Below are 24,172 nucleotides of genomic sequence, written 5' to 3'. Positions count from 1 at the left end.
CTATTGTTAATGATCAAGAACTAGATTATTCCAGGTTCATCCGTTTTTTCAAAATTTGGGGGGGGGAGGCAGGTAATGAGGTTTATTTATTTATTTTTAGAGGAGGTACTGGGGATTGAACTCAGGACCTAATGCATGCTAAGCATCTCTTCTACCACTGAGTTATACCCTCCCCCCTTATCAATTTTTAACATCTTGATTTTATTTTTCTCATTTTGGGGAAACATACCTCTAAATCCAATATATAAATCAAGCTATATCAGGAGTACAGGAAGAGGGCTTGAAGAAAATCCTTGTGACCAAATAAAACAGTGACATTCCCACATTTTCAAAAGAATCTTAAATCACCAAAACATAGCTACATCTATAAAGACTTCTAAAGGGATTATTTTCAAAGCCCGGACACAGGAAAACCTCAGCACGGCGTCAGGGTGGGGAAGTTTCAACATTTTCCTTGAAAGGCATTGCTCACTATTTTTTGGAGCTCTAATGAAAACTAGGTCCCACCCTGTGGCCTAGGAAAGGATTCTGAGATAATAAATATCAACGTGGCTTGGACTAGCTACCGAATAAGGAAAGTTTAAGGAGGACCCTGAGAACTAGTGTTCGTCAAGTTGGCCATCTCCCAAGAAACACAATTTTGTGCCCTGACCACTGAGTGGGAGGAATTTATTGACAATGAAATTCCTTAGCACCAAGCTGGAGTCAGAAAGTCTCATCTGCCTTCATTGAACAGAGAGCTTTTTGCTTTAACGGATTTCATGACCTTCTTGGATTACAACCTTATTTTGGAAAACAGTAAAAAGATAGCAGTTTTCTTCACGCAAGACCATGTAATTTACTCAGCACTTGCTTCATTGCCATGCTTCTGAAAAGTAAATTCCATGGGAGAAGCAGCTATGTGCTAATAAATTGCATACTAAATATCTCAATCAAATTTGATGTTTTCTAAAAAGTCTTCACACTGGAAACTCTGTACATGTAGACTTAAGACTCAGGTCCTGTACTCCTTTCTTGTGTTAACACTGTCTTTCAGTACATAAGGTTTGGTTATAAAAACATCTAGCATAGTTAGTTTTCTTGAAAATAGTTAACACCTCCAGTTGTGTAGTCTATTTCACAGATTTAAAGGTATTTGTCTTTCAAAGCTTTGAAGATATTCATGGCCAGGGTCCAAAAAACTACTCAATAAACATAATATAATAGTCACCAATGTGCCAAACCCACATGGTACTAGTAACAAGCGAGGTCAGGAAAGACCCTTGGAGTACAGGGGTAGGGAGGTGGGAATTGGGATGGGAGCTGTTATTGGTGATGCTTTATGTTTGAAAATACCAATAAATAATCTGATAGCTTTTTTTAATGCAGTGTACCTTATGTTAAGTACAATACATTAAACTGGTGATAACCTAGAGATTTTTTTTATAAAGAGCTTTAAAATAAGGGGCTTTTTTTTTGGTCAAGGATTAGAAAAGCTAGACAGGTCCTTAAATATTTTGAAAATCCAGAACCAGACATATTGATCCATGATTAGGAATGGCCAACTTGATTTTTTTTTAATATTCTGTCAAGTTGTGGTAATCTCTTTCCACATAACCAAAGTTTCCTTGAACCAATTCTGTGGTTATGACATGGTAACACCAAAAACTGGTAGCCATAGTTGAACATGGCCCAGTTACAAAGTTATATTATTCTAGACTAATCATCAGTTCTAGATTACTTTTAGAAATTGTCTACTGGGGAGGAAAATTACACAAAAAAAAATGCAAAAAAATTCCTTGCATCTCACACTTGTTTGGGAACATACGGACAATATGCAGTCCTTTGAAATAACAATATTAGCAGTCCTATAAAACAGTCTCAATGTGGAAGGCAATCTGACTCCAAAGAAAAAGCCACTTAAATTATTAGTTATATTCCAGGCTAATTGGATAGTCACAGTTTAGTAGATATGAAGCCAAACATATTAAAGGCTCTGCCTTAACTAACACTTAGCAATAGTCTCATTTGTTTGGGGCTGTAGTTCTTTCAAATTAAACAGCTGGTCTCCTCATAGTTTTACTGTGTTCAAGTATTATGGACATGTAAACAGTAAAATCTTCAAGCAAGACAAGTTTTGACTTCTGGTCTCCAAGGCTGACAAAATCTAAACCAACTAATCTAAAAGATCACAGGTTACATTTTTCAATGACAGGTTTCCCATTACGGCTTTGTTCCTAACTGGACCGCTGCGCATGCTGAATGGGTACAACGTTTGCAACCACTTATCACGTTGGGGCAAGCAATGCTAATACTGCTGACGGTTCTGCTCTCGGACGAGGGCATGCTTTCTGTTGCATGCGTTACACTGACCCTGTACTTTCTTTCCTTTCCTTTGTTTCCTGTGCCATGCTTGCTGTGTAGCAAATGGAATCTCTTGCAGTAAGTTAACTTTCTTTCATATTCTTTGTCCACTTAGGCATGGACCCATAACAAATCTTATTTTTACTGTTACTGTTAAATCTCTTAGCGTGCTTTCCCTTTGTCATTTCCTTTTATTTGGTAGGCCTGAGACACGTAGTTTATTAGCATTCTGGGCTACCTTCCTCCCAAAGGAGAAACCTATGTTGCTATGGACTCCCATGCTATCAGGGGAATATTTGTAGTAATAATGACCATTGTCTGACACTTAGGAAAGTCAGTTTCATAGCTAGGTTTCACCCTAAATTGTGAAAGGTAATATTTTGTTTTTAAACAATCCTTTTTTTTTTTTTTTATCTGCAAGTCTCTGGAAGCTGTCTTTTACTCCAGATTTGGAAAGCTTTCTATAAAGAAAAGTTTAAGTGATCATCAAATAAAATATTTTACTGAAACAACCAAAGATCTGGTTTGGGTTAACGAGTGAGTGTAGCTACTTCTTTAAACTTAGGCTGGATCCCGGCATTGAGATAGCAAAGAAATCTGAGCAGAACTGATTTTTCTCCTAAGGGCCAAGGACAGAGGAGAAAGAAAACCTCATTCAGCAGGCTTAGCATGAACTTTAGTAACTTGTAAAACTTATGCTCAAAGGTATGTTAATACTGTTAAGTAGACTATTCTTCCTAAAACCTGAATTTAAGTTCTTGCCATTTCTCTCTGTAAACTGATTTTAGAGGGAACCATTTTAAGTCACTTCAGCAGCTCTCAATTCTGAGCTGAGTTCTTTTCAGTCCATGAGTAAACTGAGAGGCCCTGTTTATTCTCACTTGACCACATCTGAAAACTGAGCAGTCATACGTTTGGCTTAAGCCACATATTTAACCCGCTTTCAGTGGTGACGTGGAGCCGTGAAATTCCACCTGCGAGGGCTGTCCTCTTCCTTTCACGGAATCCCATCCACTACCTTAGGAGCTAAGCCATTCCCGGGATAAAACAGGCGAAGTTTAGAGGCCGTTATAAGCAGATGAGCTCAGAGAGTCGTGTGATCATTGGTGCTGGAGTTACTCGTGGTTTATTCTTTCCTCTGTGTAATGAAAACGTTTTAAACTCCAAAGGTGTCTACAGGGCTCGAGGGCCATTTTGTGTAATGTTCTTTCCACAGAAAGTTTTGTTTGCTTTCATAATTTCTCCTTTTTGTAAGCACTTTGGGCCCTTTTTATCTAATTCGACAAATACTTACTGGGCACCGAGTAGAAGCAAGTAAAACTGATGCAGGGCCTCAAAGGATCACGTGACTCTGGTGTTTGCACAGATTTTAGGATCACTACCTACATCCTAAACGGTGGCCAGAATTGTCACAAGCAGTAATCTTCCTAAGTGTCTGCTGAACTTATAAATTTAACACCTAGAACCACTTAATGCTGTATCTTTCAAATATACTTTAAAAAAAAGAATTGTTTTAAAAACATGTAGTTTATAAATATTAAGACAACCACAGCTATAACTGGTAGAGATTTAATTGGCAAATATCATGGAAACTTGGCAGTTCACTAAGTCCCTTTGTAGCCACTCCTTTTTAATTAGTCACCTTCCAGGGGCTGTTTTATTCTGTATGATACAGTGATTTTTCTCACAGATATTTACTAATTGGGTTTTGTTTATTTTATTTGGGATGGTAACAGCTGGTTATGTTTCCTTGATGAAAAAAAAAGTGTTAGCCTCCACCAAGATTTCACTTATTATACAAGAATGATCTTTAGTAACTATGTCTTCCCGTGCAAATTCTCTCTTTAGCAATTGGAACTGTGTCAGAGATTGTATAAGCTACACTTCCAGCTGCTGCTGCTTTTTCAGTCCTACTGTAAGCTCATCGGCCAGGTGCACGAGGTCAGCTCCATGCCAGAGGTGAGCCCACCCCTCCCGCCCCAGGTGCTGCTATGAAAATCATTCCTTTCCTTTCGTTCTCCCCTCACCAGTTTATAAAATGTCCAAGTGATTTTACTCCCCCATAATTATCTCACTCAAGTGCAAGTCTCAGGTACAAGTGTTTTGTATTTCTATCCTGTGCTGGTCGGCAGTGCCTGCAGGACAAGGCAGGGAGGCAGGTGCCGTACGTGGACGTAACGCATAAGGACACCCCTGAGGGTGAGCACCTCCCTCAACGCTGTGCCGAGGGGCCTCACTTGCCTCCCCGTGGCCCTGGCCCTGTGTCTAGGGATCCTTATTGGAAAAAGTTCCTCGTGTTACGATTTTTCTTCTCTATCTATAGCTTTTCATAGCTTGTCCCTACATTGAGATAAGAAGGAAATAATTACGTGATGTTTGATTCTCTTCAGCTTCCCTGCCCTGCTTAGCATTGGGCTGTGTTAATATTTTTAAACGTGAAAGGCAAAATAACTTAAGCATACTGCTTCTGAGCAAGCCAAAATTTTCCTAGACCTGGAAAAAATACCACTGCAGTGTAGTAGGTGTACACTGGAAACTATGGAAGCGCAGAGGGTGAGTGCCTGGTTCAGCTGGAGGCCGGGAGGTTGAAAGAGGAGCCTTTCGGGGGAAATCACAGCTGAGCCAGTTCTTAGAGGATGAGCTTGGAGTTAGAAGAAGTGGGAGCTGAGAAGCAACATTCCAATAAGAACAAACAGTGTAGTAAGAAAGAGGAAGGAACTACAGAGCAGGCAGTTTAATACTGCTAGACTACAAGGAGCAAACGGAGTGAGGCAGAAGAGATAAGTGAGGATGAGATCACGGAAGACACCCGCCTGGGAGTGTTTTAGTTAGATCTTTACAGCAAGGAGGTGGAGGGTGGACTTGATGACAAGCAGGTTGGAGACAAGAGACCAGTTACGAGGCTGCTGAAATAGCTCAGATGGAGAAAAGAGTCTGAATTAGGACCAAAGTGCTTTGTATGAGAAGAGGGAGGAAATGTGGGGGACATTTTAGGACAAAAGGTCAATGATAACGGTTGGGTGGGGGCTGAAGGAGAGGGAGGAGTCGAGGACGATTCTAGGTTCCATCTCAGATGAACTAGGTGACTGGCCGGCGGAGCCACAGCAGAGGCAGAGAGAGAGCAGGAGGGCCGAGGCGACTGTACGTCCCATCGGTGACGTTCAGTCAGTGACCAGGTCTGCCTGCAAGACCACACAGGTGTGACGGCATCTTGCAGGTAGTTAAATAAGAGGACCTGCAGCTGAAGGTGCAGATGTGGTAACTGTCAGGGAGCAGCCATGAGTCCATGAAACAGTCCCACCCTGAACAGCAGGGTGAGGACGGAGCCCAGGAGACCTTGCGTCTTGATAGAGGAGGAGGAGACAGAATGACAACCATGTTACCACGTTTACCACTCAGCTTGGGAAAAAAGGAAAGTGTACAGTTGACCCTTGAACAGCATGAGTTTAAACTTAGTGGGTCCACTTTAATGTGGTTTTTTTAAAATATATGGGAAATCTTTTTACAGATTTGTGACAATTTGAAAAAACTCATAAACTGCATAAGCCTAGAAATAATGAAAAACTGAGAAGTTATGTCATGAATACCTAAAATACGTAGATGTACATATAACACATAAAAATATGTGTTCATCGGCTGTTTGTGTTATTGATAAGACTTCTAGTCAACAGTAGGCTATTAGTAAAGCTTTGGGGGAGTCCAAAGTTATACGGCGCCCTAACCTGCACATTGTTCAAGGGTCAGCTGTACTTCCACAAATGCCTAATTTCAAGGGAGGAGAAGACATCTTGCTTTATAAAGAGCTCTTCACAGACCACAAGTTATCAGATAAAAGACATGGTAACTGCTATCTGCCCCACTATCAAGACTTTACGCTTACTGTCCCAGCAAATATGAACAGGATCCTCAGAGTCCATCTTTGCTCAAAAAACAGAGGACATACAAGTGCAACTCACATGTCATTTTCCACACTGAAAAAGTCATTCAAGCTTCACTCCAGAGTAGTAAATTACATGTTATATACTGTGTGTCTATATATGTATGCAATTATTTTAAATCTAATAAATTTAAAGTGAATTTCTCCTTTATTTTAAATCTAGAGAAGTTTTAAATACTATACACACACATACAGTATTTAAAACTTGCCTAGATTTAAAATAAATTCACTTTTTCAAACTTAAAAATTGTATACCTAGAATACGCTAATAACTTATAGGAAAGAATCGCCTCATTAAATTTTAAACCTAGTTCTGGAATAGATCGTTGTATCTACAGGCATCTGTGTGAAGGCGGATAGTCCTTGAGGGCTCAGTTCTATAGCTTGTACAACAAGCAAGCTGGGAATGAAGATGAAGATGTTGGCTAAAGCAACTTCCTAAAGAAAATGGGCATTCTCAGCTTGCATTACAAAGTGAAAGGGGAAAATAACCTTTAAATTCACATTAGGTTTTTTTTTTTAATGCTCTTAGGGTCAAACTGCAGGAGAGTCGTCTTCCACAGTACACTTTGGGGGCCCTAAGGAGTGACAGAGGTGCTCCCTCACCATTTACTTTTTAACAACTCTGGATCTTTGGGTTCCAGTAATTCTGAGGGAAAACGTCTTTTACCTCTGTAATATGAATACTAACATTACACTGAGATTTTTCCTTCTCTCCCTTAAAATTATGTCTATTTCTATGCCATAGGTAAAGGTTAGTCAGATTTATTCTTCACACAGGTTCCGTGTTCTTGATTACATGTATTGAGCACTTAGGTGCCAAACTATTTGTTTAATATTTAAAATAACCTTGTGAGGTGGATAATCCCTTCTGTCTCACAGATGAAAAAACTGAGGCACGTAAAAGTCTGTTTCCTTGACTGTGCCATAGTCAACAGTGCAGAACTGCCATCTAAACTCAGCTCTGCCCAACTCCCAAGCCTGTTCTCTTGTGCATTTTACTTCTACGTGTGCCCTTCTATCTAAATAGAAACCATTTTAAAGAGACTATCTTTTATATAAGGAGAGCATCCCAGCTGCTGATACATAGTTATTCCGTGCGTGCGGCCCCAGAACGCTACATACACCATGCAGTACTTTCATTTGTCCTTTTAGTTTACCAAGATATTAAGCTCATGATTAACCAGATCTCTTATAGTCATTTTTTTCCCTTGGGGGATATAAAATCCAGCCTGCAACTAAATACAGGAAAAATAACATTTTTTTTTAACAGCTGCTAAATATGTCCAGGGAACTGAGTGACCTAAAGAAAAACCTGAAGGAGGCCACTGCAGCCATCGCTGCTGACCCTCTCTACATAGAGGGGGCGTGGTCTGAGCCAACCTTCTCGTCCACCGAAGCAGCCATCCAGTCCATGCTCGAGTGCTTGAAGAACAACGAACTTGGCAAGGCTTTACGGCAAATCAGGGAATGCAGGTGACTCTACTGTTTCTATTTAGAGATGGTTAAAGGAAATGTGTGCCTAATAGCTGCCCTGTTGTGGAAGGAAAGTCTAGGCCTCTGCCATCACCATGCGAGAAACATCAGAATTCACAACTTAGCGGTTACAGTATTGGTGTTGGTTCTGGTCATTTGTTATCCTTAAAATGTTGAAACACTTCCAAGTATACGCCAACATAATTTTAAAACTAATTATTTGAATGTACCTCTTTGGGTTTTCCCCTCTACATTATGATAGTGTATTCACATTCATTGGAACCAGAATGCTATAGCAAATAAATGTTTTAAAGATTATCAGATTTTATTCTTATATTTTTATATTTTAGGTATTTTTATCAAATCTAATAATATTCAGTATTCTAAAACTGATTACAGTGATGTTTGCACAACTCTGATTATACTTAAAAAGCCACAGAATTGTATGCTTTAGACAGTTGAATTGTATGTGAATTACACCTCAATAAAAGCTTCTATTAAAAGTAATTTTCTTACACTAATAAAGACTCTTAACTCGTCAACCTTGTGACCAATAGTGCCTCTCATCTCTGCTTCTCTTTCCTGACTGCAGAAGTCTGTGGCCCAATGACATCTTTGGAAGCAGCTCTGACGACGAGGTCCAGACACTACTGAATATCTACTTCCGTCATCAAACTCTAGGACAAACAGGCACTTATGCCCTGGTGGGGTCTAACCAGAGCCTGACAGAAATCTGCACCAAGTTGATGGAAGCTGAACATGGAGATCCGGGACATGATCCGCAGGGCCCAGAGCTACCGGGTCCTCACTGCTTTCCTCCCAGACTCCAGCGTTTCCGGCACTAGTCTCTGACAGGAGCCTCCCACCCCCCGTGGGTGCCAGGCTGGGGGTGCTGCCACGCTGGGGTGACCTCATTCAGTGTCTTCTCAGCCTTCAAAAGGCTTGGTCAGACTGTTCTCCCTCTTGTTACCTGCAGGACTTTCTCTAAAGAGGACGGCAGGACTTCCCACGTGTAGCAATACTATCAGAACCAAGGCAGCACAGGCCATTCTGGGACAGACTCCAGCGGTCATGCTGTGTAGCACACACGTGTTATCATTTTACTGAGCAAACACAATTCACTACTGAAGACGTGACTTCCACTGCATACCAAAGCCGACTACTCTGAACAATACCTTCCTTTCTAGAAACAGTTTTAGATTGGCACAAGTGCAATGTTTTCTTCACTAAAAAGTATTTTATATTCTGCAACTTGTACATTCTTTCCCTTTCTTTTTCTTTTTTTTTTTCCTGGGTGAATTGAGGAAGGGGCAGGCAGAATGAAGCTGGCCACTGAAAACTGTATAACGGTCAAAAGCTGACAGCCTGTATGTGTGAAAAGGGAATTGTAAATGGACAAATTTAATGTACACTGAAATTTGAATACAATTACTGTATCTAAAAGGAGCTGCTATGAAGTACCTTTCTTATGTTGCTAGGCTACTGTCTCTGAAAGCCCTGGATCTCTTTGCAGGGGTCTGTGATTAGGACCCTCACACCAAAAATGGTCCACATAGACCCTTTTTTTTAAGGATCCTGGCTGCTTTTTACTAGAAGGTTGCTTTTATGAGCATATTTATACTATAGGAGAATGAGTGTTAATTTTAACCAACTTTTCCATTTTGTAGAAAAAAGTTAAAGATATTTACACTCTAAATTCCAAGTCTTTCCACCTGTCACGCATGCATATTTTAGTATCCATTTGGATAATCGTAAGTAGAATCATAAAGGTAAAATATGAGTTGTCACTTTGTTTCTTAAGAAATGTCATTTTATTTGTAATATAAATGTAAAGGGCCACCCTTAAGTTTTCTCCTTAAACTTAATGCTGTCCCGTGTTAGCTGCGTGCATGTGAAGCTGTTGCACATATTCAGAAACATAGTCAAAGTTTATCTATGTAACTTATTCACTCTGTAAATACATTTAAAGTTTTTGTGATGTAATCTTGGTTGATACTCTGTTCAGAACTTCCTTTAGACTAAAAAAGAAAAAATACATACTGACCATGAGTTTTGTTTCTGGTTAATGAAGATTTCTGCCTTTGACACATTTATGGTTTTGCATGTGGGTCACCACAGTGACAGCCCCAAAGGGTGCTGCACTCATGCCTATTCCGTGAATGCCACCACTGGGGCTTGCTAGCACAGTGACCCTGGGAAGCAGGAGGACTCTAGAACCTCTTTGGAAGTGGACACCAAAGATGGTGACCTTCAACCATCTTTCATGGAGCAATCAGCAAAGAACCAGAGCTCTGACTGTCCACAGCCTATCATGAGGTTGTCATCCTTACAATTTTGAAAAAGACCCAGAATGAGCAGGAAGAAATAGGAGGAGTTTTAATTCTCTCACCGACACCCATCTATCCCTCACCCCACTCGAAAAATAGGGGCATGGAGACACACAACCATCTAATTTCTACTGTCCTCTTACTCACAGTTCTTAGACTAACAAATATAACTTGCTTTCCTAACATACAACCAAATCATAAATGGTAATTTTCTAGAAGGATCCTACAACAGAGTCTGACCCAAGAGTTTTTTTAATGTTACCATAGATACAACTATTAACTGACTTTAATGACTTTCTGGAGATTGCTGTCAACACATTCTGCTGGTGATTTATTTTTTTCAACTTAGCTGAAAAATGATTTGCCACAAATTTAGAAAAAAAAAAACTGAATCACGAGCTCTCTGAAAAAAAATCTCATTAAATACTACCAACCCTAGCCAACTCTCAGAGTTCTGCTGGGACCCACAGTAGAAAGGACTAACCAATTAACTAACCAAGTTAATGACTTAACTTTCCACCATGGCCTCTAACCCAGCAAAGAATCACTGTAATGGCGTACTCTTAAAAAAAAAAAAAAAAAGAAGAGTAGGGGAGGATTTCATGCCATAGCTCATACTGTCCAAAGGTGCTTTAAAAATACTCAGCTGGAGAGGGCCACGATAGTGGAGTAGAAGGATGCTCATAGCTCACCCTCTCCCACGAATACATGAAGACTGACATCCACAGAAGACCCACCCATCCAATCAGAACACTTGCTGAACTTCGGCAGAACATCGCCTTCTTCAAAAGACAAAATATGCAATCTAGTAGGAGAAAAGGAAAAAAAGGAAAAAGCAAAATAGTGCGGGACCAGTCCCACGGGGAGGGAGAGGCAAAGGAGGAACAGCGCTCGTACACTGGGGTCTCCCCCTCTCCAACGGAGAGGTCAGTGGGATGGAGGAGGAACCTCCAAGGCTCGGATCTGTACTGAATAGCCCTTGACTGACAGAACCAAGTTAAACGGGCACAAAGGGTCCCTGTGACCCCCAACCCTAGACTCGAATCTGCAGGGGTGGGACTGGACAGGCTGCCCAAGCCGGGCCGACTGCACAGGGGCAACCTTGGGGGACTGCAGTGTGCTGTGTGCCATTGCTGGGAGGGTAGACTGATCAGAACAGCCTGGGTCCCCCATAAAATACAAAAAAAAAAAAAAAAAAAAAAAAAAGCAGAGCAAAACTGCTGGTGTGCCCTGGGGGGAGGGGCACCGTAGCCTTTGTCCCCACAGACCCGCAGCACCATTACTGCAGAAGAGAGGCGGGGCTCAGCCACAGCCACCACATTCTCAGTTGCGGGTGCCCCAGGCAGAGGCAGGGTGGAAGCCTGAATCCTTACCTACGGGTTCCACAACCTCATAGATGGGACTGACATTTCTTTACAGCCCCAGGCAGAGGGGAATGTTGTGAACTCATGCCTCTAAGACAAATGAACAAGGAGCACAGTTCTGGCACAGAGCAGGGGCGAGGGCTGCTGCCACCCTTTTCTCCAAGCCAGCCTACCCAGCGCAGACCCCACGTGGCACAGGGAGCGGCACTGAATGGGGCGAAACCTGAGGGCCTCTGGAACCAGTGAGTGGAGTTCGCACAGCAGGCAAGGGCAAGGGCAGGAGTGGTGACAACCACAGAACAAAAAGGAGGCCCTGATCAGTAGCCAGGGCAGGCTCTGACTACCAACGGCCACATGCCTAACCAAAGGGATAACAGGCAAAAGGCATGGAAGGAAGACTTGGCAACCACCCATACTTAAGAAGGACCTCTCGATAAAATTATTAAGAGCACACAATCTCCACAGGAAAATATCCACTTTTATTTCTTTTCCTTTTTTAATTTTTAATTTTTTTAATTTTTAATTTTTTAATCCCTTTTAAAATTTTCTTTAAACTTTTTATTTTTTCTTAAAATTTGTCTCAATTTGATTTTAATTACTCTTTGTTTTGTTCTGTTATTTATTATACTGCTTTCAAATATCTTTTCTTCTTTAAAATTTTTCTTTTAATTTGTCTTAACTTGATTTTTATTTCTCCTCATTTTGTTCTTCTCTGATTGATTATATCCTGTTTTCAAATCTTTTTTTCTTCTTTTAAACTTTTTTTTAGTTTTATTTCCACATCCACTTTAGATAAATAAACAAATTAATAAATAAACCCTTTCAGGACCACAGTAGATAACTGATATTCCATAATCCATAGGGCCAGAGAGATATAAGTAAAATGAAGAAGCAGAGGAACCACTCCCAATTAAAAGAAAAAGAGAAATCCCCTGAAAGAACAATCAGTGAAATGGAGCTTAATAGTCTACTAGATCATGATTTCAAAAAAGGAGTGATCAAAGTACTGAAGGAACTGAAAGAGACTGTGAATAGACAGAATATGTCAAAAAGGAAATTGAAACTATAAAGAGGAGCCAATTAAAATTGGAAAAGTTATTTGCTGAGATGAGAGCTGAGCTAAAGGCTGTAAAAAGTAGGCTAGATAATGCAGAGGAACGAATGAATGACTTAGAAGACAGGATAACAGAAATCACCCAATCAGAACAGCTGAAAGAAAAACAAATGAGAACAATAAAAGGGACCTATGGGATAGTATAAAGCAACCAACCTATGCATAATAGGGGTCCCAGAAGGAGAAGAAAGAGCAAAGGGGATTGAAAAGGTATTTGAAGAAGCCATGATTGAAAACTTCCGAAACCTAAAGAAGGAAACAGATACCAAGTACAGGAAGCACAGAGGGTCCCAAACAAGAACTCAAACAGACCCACACCAAGACATATTATAATCAGAATGGCCAGGGTTAGGAATAAAGAAATAATTCTAAAGGCAGCAAGAGAAAAACAAAGAGTTACAAGGGAACCCCCATAAGGCTTTCAGCTCATTTCTCTACATGAACACTGCAGGCCAGAAGGGAGTGGCAAGATATATTTAAAGCCCTGAATGAGAAGAAGATGCAACCTACGATACTTAATCCAGAAAAGCTATCCTTTAGAATAGAAGGAGAGATAAAGAACGTCACAGGCAAGCAAAAACTAAAAGAATTCAGCAACACTAAACCTATGCTAAAAGATATATTGAAAAATCTACTCTACATAGAAAAGCAGGATGCTACAGAAAGGAGAAAACCATAATTGGAAGGTGATAACAATAATGAATTACAACAGAATAAACATGAAATTGTAAAAGATGACATTTAAATCATTAAGAGTGGGAGAGGGGAGCAAGAAAATACAGTTTTCTTCTTTTTCATTTTCTTTTTTTGTTCTTAATAGGATGGGTTTGAGCTTATATTACTGTTTAAAACAGATATAGTAATGGGTTAGTATACATATAAAATAAGGTAACCACAAGCCAAAAGATTACAATAGAGTCACAAAAACTAAAAAGAAACCAAGACAATACAAAGGAAAATTATCAAACCACAAAAAGAAAAAGGAACAAAGAGGAAATACCAAATCAACTGCAAAACTAAGTTCAAAATGGCAATAAACACACATGTTCAATAATTACTATAAATGTCAGTAGACTAAATACTCCAATCAAAAGACACAGAATGGCAGACTGGATAATAAAACAAGAACCTACAATATGCTGCATACAAGAGACCCACTTTAGGGAGAAAGACATACATAGATTGAGAGTGAGAAGATGGAAAAAGATATTTCATGGAAATGGAAATGACAAGAAAGCAGGAGTAGCAATACTGATCTCAGATAAAATAGACTTTAAAACAAAGGCCAAAGAGAAAGATAAAGAAGGACATTATGTAATGATTAAAGGAGCAATACAAGATGAGGATATTACAATCATTAACACAAATGCACCCAATATGGAAGTACCTAAATACATAAAGCAAATACTAACAGATATAAAGGGAGAAACTGATGGGAACACAATCATAGTAGAAGATTTTAACACCCCATTAACATCACTGGAAAGATCTTCCACACAGAAAATTAATAAAGCAACAGAGAAATTAAATGATACAATAGAACAATTAGACTTGGTTGATATTTTCAGAACATTACATCCCCTAAAAATAGAATATATATTCTTTTCAAGTGAACATGTAACATTTTCTAGGGTAGATCATGTTTGGGCACAAAAGAAGCCTCAACAAATTTAAGAGGATAGAAATTATTTCAAGCATTTTTTTCTGATCACAATGCCATGAAACTAGAAATCAACTACAGAAAAACAAAGGAGGAAAGAACGACAGCATGGATATTAAACAACATGCTACTAAAAAACCAATGGGTCAATGATGAAATCAAAGAAGAAATTAAAAAATAATTTGAAACAAATGACAATGAAAAACAACCACACAAAATCTATGGGATGCAGCAAAAGCAGTCCTAAGAGGGAAGTTTAGTGGTAGAGGCCTTCATCAAAAAAGAACAATCTCAAAAAAATAATCTAAACTACCTGATAAAAGAATTAGAAGAAGAGCAGCAAACAAAACCAAAAATCAGCAGAAGGAAGGAAATAATAAAGATCAGGAAAGAAATAAATAGAGTTTTTAAAAAAAGAGAAAAACAACACCCATTTATGATAAAAACTCTCACCAAAGTGGGTATAGAGGGAACATATCTCAACATAATAAAAGCTATATATGACAAACCTACAGCCAGCATAGTACTCAATGGTGAAAAACTCAAAAGCTTTGCACTAAAATCTGGGACAAGAAAAGGATGTCCACTATCACCGCTCCTATTCAACATAGACTTGCAAGTCCTAGCCACAGCATTCAGGCAAGAGAGAGAAATAAAAGGGTTCCAAATTGGAAAAGAAGAGGTAAAAGTGCCACTATATGCCGACAACATGTTACTATATATAGAAAACCCTAAAAGGTCCACACAAAAACTACTAGAGCTGATCAAAGAATTCAGCAAGGTAGCACGTTACAAGATTAACGTTCAAAAATCAGTTGCATTTCTTTACACTAACGATAAATCAACAGAAAAAGAAAGTAAAGAAACAATCCCCTTTAAAATAGCACCCAAAGTAATAAAATACCTAGGAATAAATCTAACCAAGGAGGTGAAAGACTTATACACGGAAAACTATAACCCATTGATGAAGGAAATTAAAGAAGACTTAAAAAAATGGAAATATATCCCATACTCCTGGATTGGAAGAATCAATATTGTTAAAATGGTCACACTGCCCAAGGCAATCTACAGATTTAATGCAATCCCTATCCAATTACCCAGGACATATTTCACAGAACTAGAAAAAATCATAATAAAATTGATATAGAACCATCAAAGACCTAGAATTGCCAAAGCATTACTGAAGAGAAAGAAAGAGGCTGGAGGAATAACTCTCCCAGACTTTAGACAATACTATAGAGCTACAGTCATCAAGACAGCATGGTATTGGTACAAAAACAGACATATAGAGCAATGGAACAGAACAGAGAGCCCAGACATGAACCCACAAACTTTTGGTCAACTAATCTTCGACAAAGGAGGCAAGAATATACAATGGAATAAAGACAGTCTCTTCAGTAAATGGTGTTGGGAAAACTGGATAGCAGCATGTAAAACAATGAAGCTAGAACACTCCCTTACACCATACACAAAAATAAACTCAAAATGGATCAAAGACTTCAACATAAGACAAGATACAATAAACCTCCTAAAGGAAAAGATAGGCAAAACATTATCTGACATATATCTCAAAAATTTTCTCCTAGAAGAAACTAAAGCAAGAATAAACAAATGGGACCTAATGAAACTTACCAGCTTCTGCACAGCAAAGGAAACCATAAGTAAAACAAAAAGACAACCTACGGAACGGGAAAAAATTTTGCAGATGAAACTAATAAAGGCTTGATCTCCAGAATATAAAAGCAGCTCATACGACTCAATAAAAAAATAAACAACCCAATCCAAAAATGGGCAGAAGACCTAAACAAGCAATTCTCCAAAGAAGACATACAAATGATCAATAGACACATGAAAAAATGCTCAATATCACTAATTATCAGAGAAATGCAAATTAAAACTACAATGAGGTATCGCCTCACACCAGTCAGAATGGCCATCATTCAAAAATCCACAAATGACAAATGCTGGAGAGGCTGTGGAGAAAAGGGAACCGTCCTTCACTGCTGGTGGGAATGCAGTTTGGTGCAGCCACTGTGGAAAACAGAATGGAGATTCCTCAAAAGACTAGGAATAGACTTACATATGACCCAGCAATCCTACTCCTGGGCATATATCCAGAAGGAACCCTACTTCAGGATGACACCTGCACCCCAATGTTCATAGCAGCATTATTTACAATAGCCAAGACATGGAAACAGCCTAAATGTCCATCAACAGATGACTGGATAAAGATGATGTGGTATATTTATACAATGGAATACTACTCAGCCATAAAAACCAACAACATAACGCCATTTGCAGCAACATGGATGCCCCTGGAGAATGTCATTCTAAGTGAAGTAAGCCAGAAAGAGAAAGAAAAATACCATATGAGATCGCTGATATGTGGAATCTAAAAAAAAAAAAAAAAGCATAAATACAAAACGGAAAAAGACTCACAGACATAGAATACAAACTTGTGGTTGCCAAGGGGGCAGGGGGTGGGAAGAGAGACTGGGATTTCAAAATTGTAGAATAGGTAAACAAGATTATACTGTATAGCACAGGGAAATATATACATATATCATAAGATCTTATGGTAGCTCACAGAGAAAAAAATGTGACAATGAATATATGTATGTTCATGTATAACTGTAAAATTGTGCTATACACTGGAATTTGACACATTGTAAAATGATTATAAGTCAATAAAAAATGTTAAAAAAAAAAAGAGAAATCAATCAAACCAAGAGCTGGTTTTTTGAAAGAATAAGCAAAACTGACAAACTTCTTGCCATGCTCCCCAAGAAGAGAAAAGAGAGAGCACAAATAAACTAAATAAGAAAGGAAAATGGAGAAATTAAAACCAATACCACAGAAATACAAAAAATCATAAGAAAATACTATGAACAACTATATGGAAACAAAATGGATAACCTAGAAGAAATGGACAAGTTTCTGGAAACATACAGTCCACCAAGACTGAATCAAGAAGAAATAGACCACTTGAACAAACCAATCACAAGAAATGAAATAGAATTAGCAATAAAAAAAAAAACCTCCCTACAAACAAAAGTCCAGGACCAGATGGCTTCACCTGGGAATTCTACCAACATGCAAAGAAGAAATCATACTGGTCATTCTCAAATTCTTTCAGAAGATTGAAAAGGAGGGAGTACTCCCAAACTCTATTTATTAAGCCATCATCACCCTGATACCAAAACCAGACAAACACACTACCAAAAAAAGAAAATTACAGACCAATTTCACTGATGAACATAGATGCAAAAATCCTCAACAAAATATTAGCCAACAGAATACAACAGCACATAAAAAAGACCATACACCATGATAATGTTGGGTTCATCACAGGAACACAAGGATGGTTCAACATACACAAATCAATTAATGTGATACACCACATTCACAAAAGGACAAAAATCACATGATCACCTCAATAGATGCAGGAAAAGCATTTGATAAAGTTCAACACCCATTTATGATAAAAACTCTTACCAAAGAGGGTATAGAGGGAAAATATCTCAACATAATAAAAGCTATTTATGACAAACTTACAGCAAGCATAGTGCTCAACAGTGAAAAACTGAAAGCCCTCCCACTAAACTCTGGGACAAGACAAGGTTGTTCACTCTCGCCACTTCTATTCAACATAGTCTTGGAAGTCTTACCCACAGCATTCAGGCAAGAAAAAGAAATAATAAGGGATCCGAATTGGAAAAGAAGAGGTAAAATTGTCACTGTAGGCAGATGACATGATACTATATATAGAAAACCCTAAAAGCTACTTATAAAAACCACTAGAGCTGATAAAAGAATTCAGCAAGGTAGCAGGATACAAGATTAATGTACAAAAATCAGTTGCATTTCTTTACACTAACGATGAATCAACAGGAAAAAAAAGTAAAGAAACAATCTCTTAAAATAGCACCCAAAGTAATAAAACATCTATGGATAAATCTGATCAAGGAGGTTAAAGATTTATACATGTAGAACTACAAAACATTGATTAAGGAAATTAAAGAAGACTTAAAGAAATGGAAAGATATCCCATACTCCTGGATTGGAAAAATCAATATTGTTAAAATGGCAACAGTGCCCAAAGCAATCTATAGATTTAATGCAATCCCTGTCAAATAACCCAGGACATTTTTCACAGAACTAGAACAAGTCACATTAAAATTTATGTGGAATCACAAAAGACCCAGAATTGCCAAAGCATTACTGAAGAAAAAGAAAGAGGCTGGAGGAATAACCCTCCCAGACTTCAGACAATATTACAGAGATACAGTAATCAAAACAGCATAGTATTGGTAGAAAAACAGACATATGGATCAATGGAACAGAAAAGAGAGCCCAAAAATGAACCTACAAACTTTTGGTCAATTAATCTTTGACAAAGGAGGCGAGAACATACAATGGAATAAAGACAGACTCTTTAGCAAATGTGTTGGGAAAACTGGACAGCAGCATGGAAATCAATGAAGTTAGAATACTCTCTCACACCACACACAAAAATAAACTCAAAATGGCTTAATGACTTAAACATAAGACAAGACACAATAAATCTACTAGAAAAAAAGAAAATTACCGCAAAACATTATCTCACATACATCTCAGCAACATTGTCCGAGAGCAGTCTACCCAGGCAATAGAAATAATAGCAAAAATAAACAATTGAGACCTAATTAAACTTACAAGCTTTTGCACAGCAAAGGAAACCATAAGTAAAACAAAAATGACAATCTACAGAACCGGAGAAAATATTTGCAAAAGATGAGACTGACAAGGGTTTGATTTCCAGAATATATAAACAGTTCACACAACTTAACAAAAAACAAAAAACCCACCCAATCCAAAAATGGGCAGAAGACCTAAACAAGCAATTCTCCAAAGAAGGCATATGAATGACCAATAGGCACATGAAAACATGCTCTATATCAGTAATTATCAGAGAAATGCAAATCAAAACTACAGTGAGGTATCACCTCACACCAGTCAGAATGGCCATCATTCAAAAGTCCACAAATGATAAATGCTGGATAGGGTGTGGAGAAAAGGGAACCCTCCTACACTGCTAGTGGGAATGCAGTTTGGTGCAGCCATTGTGGAAAACAATATGGAGATTTCTCAAAAGACTAAAAACAGACTTACCATATGACCCAGCAATCCTACTCCTGGGCATATATCCAGAGGGAACCTTAATTCAAAAAGACACCTGCACCCCAATGTTCATAGCAGCACTGTTTACAATGGTCAAGACATGGAAACAACCTAAATGTCCATAGACAGATGACTGGATAAAGAAGAATTGGTATATTTATACAATGGAATACTACTCATCCATAAAAAATGATAAAATAATGCCATTTGCAGAAACATGGATGGCCCTGGAGAACGTCATTCTAAGTGAAGTAAGCCAGAAAGAAAGAAAAATACCATATGATATCACTCATGTGTGGAAACTAAAGAAGAAAAAGACAAATGAATTTATGTATAAAGCAGAATCAGACTCACAGACATAGAATACAGACCTGTGGTTACCAGGAGGGTGGGAAGTGGGAAGAGATAAACTGGGAGTTTGAGATTTGCAGATACTGACTCATACATATAAAAGAAAAGTTTATACTGTATAGCACAGGGAACTATATTCAATATCTTGTAATAGCTTACAGTGAAAAAGAAAGTGAAAATGAATATGTATATTCAGGTATGACTGAAGCATTGTGCCATACATCAGAAATTGACACAACATTGCTAACTGTGCCTCAATTTAAAAAAAAATACTCAGCTATGTCATGTGGAGGAATATCTCATTTTCATTTTTATTGGAAGATAATCTCTTTCACTTTAGAGTATCAAGAGAGAAAAGGAAAATTCTTCAGAATAAAGATATTTTTAAAGCTTAAAATATAATAAAATACAATTAAAAGGGGGATTTCAATAATATCTTATAATCTGTAGTCATGGGAATTAGTGGAGGTTTTTGTTTTGTTTTTTAAAAAATAGATTAATGTGAAAGATTTCTTTTCCTCTATTTCTTCACCTACTCTCCCTTGAGTGTAGGAGAAAGATCCTTTAAAGCTGCAGACCCTACCCCAACTGAGCGCAACAATGACTTTAGATCCCCAGTTAAACCTCCTTGGATATCGTGTTGTGCCGCTGTTACTGAAGCATCAATTTTCACTTCCCTGGGGATGTGCGGGAGAACAGGGAGGGTGGGTAGAGATATCCACCCAGAGGAGAGGGCAGATATCTAACAGACGCTTTCTAGCGCCAACACGTGACACACTTTATCCACTGGCATTAAAAAAGCAATTCAGATATGTGCACAGCAACTTAAACATAACTTGATTAAAACTGCAGTGTCCAAATCCAGTATTTTGGAAAAAGCACCTTGGCATGTCAATGTCTCATCCCCACCAACAGGTGAGACTGTTAATATGTTAGTACGGCTGTGAAATAAAGATGCTTCTGTTAGGGTTACACATGCCCACACGTGCACACAAACGTGCAGAGGCAGGTCTTAAGGCTCTTCAGGTTCCAATTCCTAATGCTATTCTTTTCAGTGAATTGTAGAATTACAGACATAAGGGTACCTCCAGGCTGTTTATGTCAATAGCTTACACCTGCTTCCAAATACCTGCCTGAGGAGTAACATAAACATTAGTGTCTGTGGGTGATTTTGCAGCATCGTAATTATATCTTGTTAAATTGGTTCTTTTAAGTTTTTTTATACACTTACTCAGGATTAACTTTTGAATACCTACCGTGAGCTGAGTGTTTTCCTTCATCCAGCACACATTTATCGTGTACCTACTCTGGGCTAGGCACTGTGTCAGGGGATACTGCATGGATCCAAACAGACCCATCCCTGTTTGCAGGCAGCTTGCATTTTCGGAGGGGAGATGTGCTTGTCTGCCTATTCCAGGTGGTGTCGAGGGATAGACAGTAACGGGTGTGGGGCTATTTGAGAAAGGGGGCCAGAGGAGCCTTCCTAACAGGATGATATCTGAGCAGAGGTATGAATCAAGTGAGTATATAGCATGGAATTTCTGGGGGAAGAGTGTTCCAGAAAAGAGAAAGGCAGGTGCGAAGATCCAGAAGCAGGAGCAGGATCTCCCTGTTGAAGGGCCAGCAGGGAAGCCAGTGACCAGAGTGAAACGAGTGAGGAGGAGAGTGGTCAGAGGGCAGCAGAAAGGGCCGTGTGGGCCAGGAGGGACTCGGGACTTTACCAGGTGACATGGAAAGCCACTGGATGTTGGGCAGCAGAGCAGTGACAGGCTTTGACTTTTGACCTGTGTTTGACAAAGAGCATTCTATTTGGAATGATGAAAAAATTCTGGAAATAGATAGTGGTGACGGTTATATGACACTGTGAATGTACTTAATGCTGCTGAATTGTGTACTTAGATGGTAAATTTCCTGTTCTCTATATTTTACCACAATAAAATAAATCGTTGAGGAAGGATCTGGCTGCTATGTGCAGAACAGACCACCAGACAGCAGAAGCAGGAGGACCAGATAGAAGGCCACGGCAACAGTGTCATCACAGGTGATGGTGGCCAGGGCTGGGGTAGTAGCCACGGAGGTGATGAGAAGTGGGCCTGTTCTGGAAATATTTCAGAGGTGGAGCTCTGAAATACAGGACTTGATGACGACAGGCAGAATATGAGAGACCCCAAAGTCTGGCCAAACCACTGAAAGAATGGAGTTGCTATCTCCCAAGAGGAGGTACAAGTTTGGGAAGTGGAGATCAAGATTTAATTTTCAGACATGTTAACTAAGATGCTTAATTAAACACCCAAGACAATATGGAGAACAAATGGGTGGATCTACAGGTCCACTACTGAGAAGTCTAAAAACGTAGAGATGGTATGTAAAGCCGCTGAGGGAAAAGCAATACACATCTGTCTCCCCTGTAAGACTCAGAGTGTCGTACAATGAGTTTGAAACCTTAGTTGCACGTTAAATCACATGGGGAACTTAAAACACCAATACCCGCTCCACTCAGCCAAAGATTGATTTAAGTGGTCTAAAGTGTGCAGCTCCAGAGCTGTTGAAAGTTCCCCAGGTGATTCTGATCCACTGCCGAGATTGAAACACTGCTTTGGTGGTTCTCGAAACTAAATCACTGAAGGATGCTTGTGAAAAATAAGTACTTGCTCAGGTAAATCCAGGGTCCACCAAATCAGCATTTTTATAACCATTTCACTTTGAATGTCATTGAATTAGGAGGAATTTATGCTACAGCAAAGTGCACAGCATCATTTTTCCATGCTGGCTGTTTGTGTGGTGATTCAACCCCAAGTCTGTCATTGATTTGTTACTTTGTTTTGTCTTTGAGGTCACAGGAAGTGAGTGGCTAGAGTCCGCTGTGGTCCACTTACAAAGCAATTTCCTGGCAGATGCTTCCTTCTCTGTCACCATCTCCTCTAGCCCCGACCCTGCTTTTAACAGCAAACTCTTGCTGTAACACTGTGTGCCAACTCAAGTTGTTGGTTCCAACAACTCTGGCCACCTGCCACCAACTTCCAGGAGTTCCTGGGCCAGGAAGTTGATAAAACTCCTTCTTGCCTACCTCTTCGGTTTCCATCCCTTCTCTCCTTATTTCTATTTCAAGAAGCCCAGAGACTTGGGATTCATGCTGCCCAGCTGCACTAACCATCCTCCTTCCTCAAGTCCATCACTATCCCCATTACCCACAGGGGAGACTGTGAACCTTGGAGCATGTTAGAATCATCAGAGAAGCTTTTAAAATATTCTGAGTCCTAGGCCCCACCCCAGACCCCCTAAATCAAACCCTCAGGGTAGGGCCCCACCATGGTAACTTATGAAGTTTATCCTGTGAGTTTAAGTTGCAGCTGTGGCTGAGAACTGCTGATCTAAAGCTCTCCTGCTCACAGTGCCTTATTCATTGAATAGACTACAGCTTATTGCTCACGGCCTCTCTCTCCACCCCAACTTCTGATGTTGTTCTCAGAGACTGCAAAATCCTCATGGATAACCCAAACAATATGCTTTTCCTCTCAGTTTAATATTCTTACCTCTTGGGGGGGGCCTTTGCTCCCTTCCGTTCCACCTTGGCCACTCAACTTTACAGCTATACCGAAACCCTATCCATAGCAGTAACTGTACCAGCTTCAGCATCTCATCTTTCAGCATCCCACTCAGGAAGGCTTCTGGGTCCCTCTTACTCTAGCTGCCCACCCATTTTAACAGCTCTTCTCCCATTATAACATCTGTTGACCTACTTTTTCCACTACCCACCACCAAGCTTCACTCCTCTTCTAAACAAGTTTAAATTCCATGGATTATAATCACTTCTCTGCTGACACTCACAAATATCTTACCCCTCTCTTACTCAACTAGTTAAAACCCTGCCACACGTGCACTAGAACCACTGAAATGTGACCTTACTAGAATACAACTGCAACCAAGCATATCTTGAAGAGTGCCAAATCTCAAAATGAGCTCTCGATGCTATCAGACAATCCTATATTACAATTATGCTCCCTGGCAGTCCCAAATTCCTACTACCTGAGATAATTTCATACCTTGTTCTCCCTCCTCAGCTTTCCCACCTCCTTTTTATTATTAATGTATAATTGACATACAACATTATATTAGTTTCAGGTGTACAACATAATGCCGTTTGCAGCAACATGGATGGCCCTGGAGAATGTCATTCTAAGTGAAGTAAGCCAGAAAGAAAAAAAATACCATATGATATCACTCATATGTGGAATCTAAAAAAAAAGGACAAATGAACTTATTTGCAAAACAAACAGACTCACAGACAGAAAATAAACTTATGGTTATCAGAGGGGAAAGGGATGGGAAGGGATAAATTGGGAGTTCGAGATTTGCAGATACTGACTGGTATATATAAAATAGATAAACAAGTTTATACTGTATAGCACAGGGAACTATATTTGATATCTTGCAGTAGCT

The 24,172-nt window shown here is 39.3% G+C and overlaps 2 protein-coding genes across 4 annotated transcripts in view; one reads left to right on the top strand and one right to left on the bottom strand.

Moving 5' to 3' along the window:
* Positions 1-9,805, top strand: part of FRY (FRY microtubule binding protein) — a 274,991-nt gene extending 265,186 nt beyond the window's left edge. The window contains 5 exon segments of the mRNA XM_032496335.1: positions 2,404-2,421; positions 4,192-4,302; positions 7,554-7,756; positions 8,349-8,508; positions 8,510-9,805. Of these exon segments, the coding sequence (XP_032352226.1) occupies positions 2,404-2,421; positions 4,192-4,302; positions 7,554-7,756; positions 8,349-8,508; positions 8,510-8,608 (591 nt within the window). The 3' untranslated portion in view covers positions 8,609-9,805.
* Positions 1-24,172, bottom strand: part of ZAR1L (zygote arrest 1 like) — a 40,382-nt gene that overhangs the window by 3,693 nt on the left and 12,517 nt on the right. The window lies entirely within an intron of this gene.

This window comes from Camelus ferus, chromosome 14 (assembly GCF_009834535.1).
Source record: "Camelus ferus isolate YT-003-E chromosome 14, BCGSAC_Cfer_1.0, whole genome shotgun sequence".
NCBI classification, from domain to species: Eukaryota; Metazoa; Chordata; class Mammalia; order Artiodactyla; family Camelidae; genus Camelus; species Camelus ferus.
Note: the sequence above shows the minus strand (reverse complement) of the source record. Positions and strands in the feature narration are given on the sequence as shown.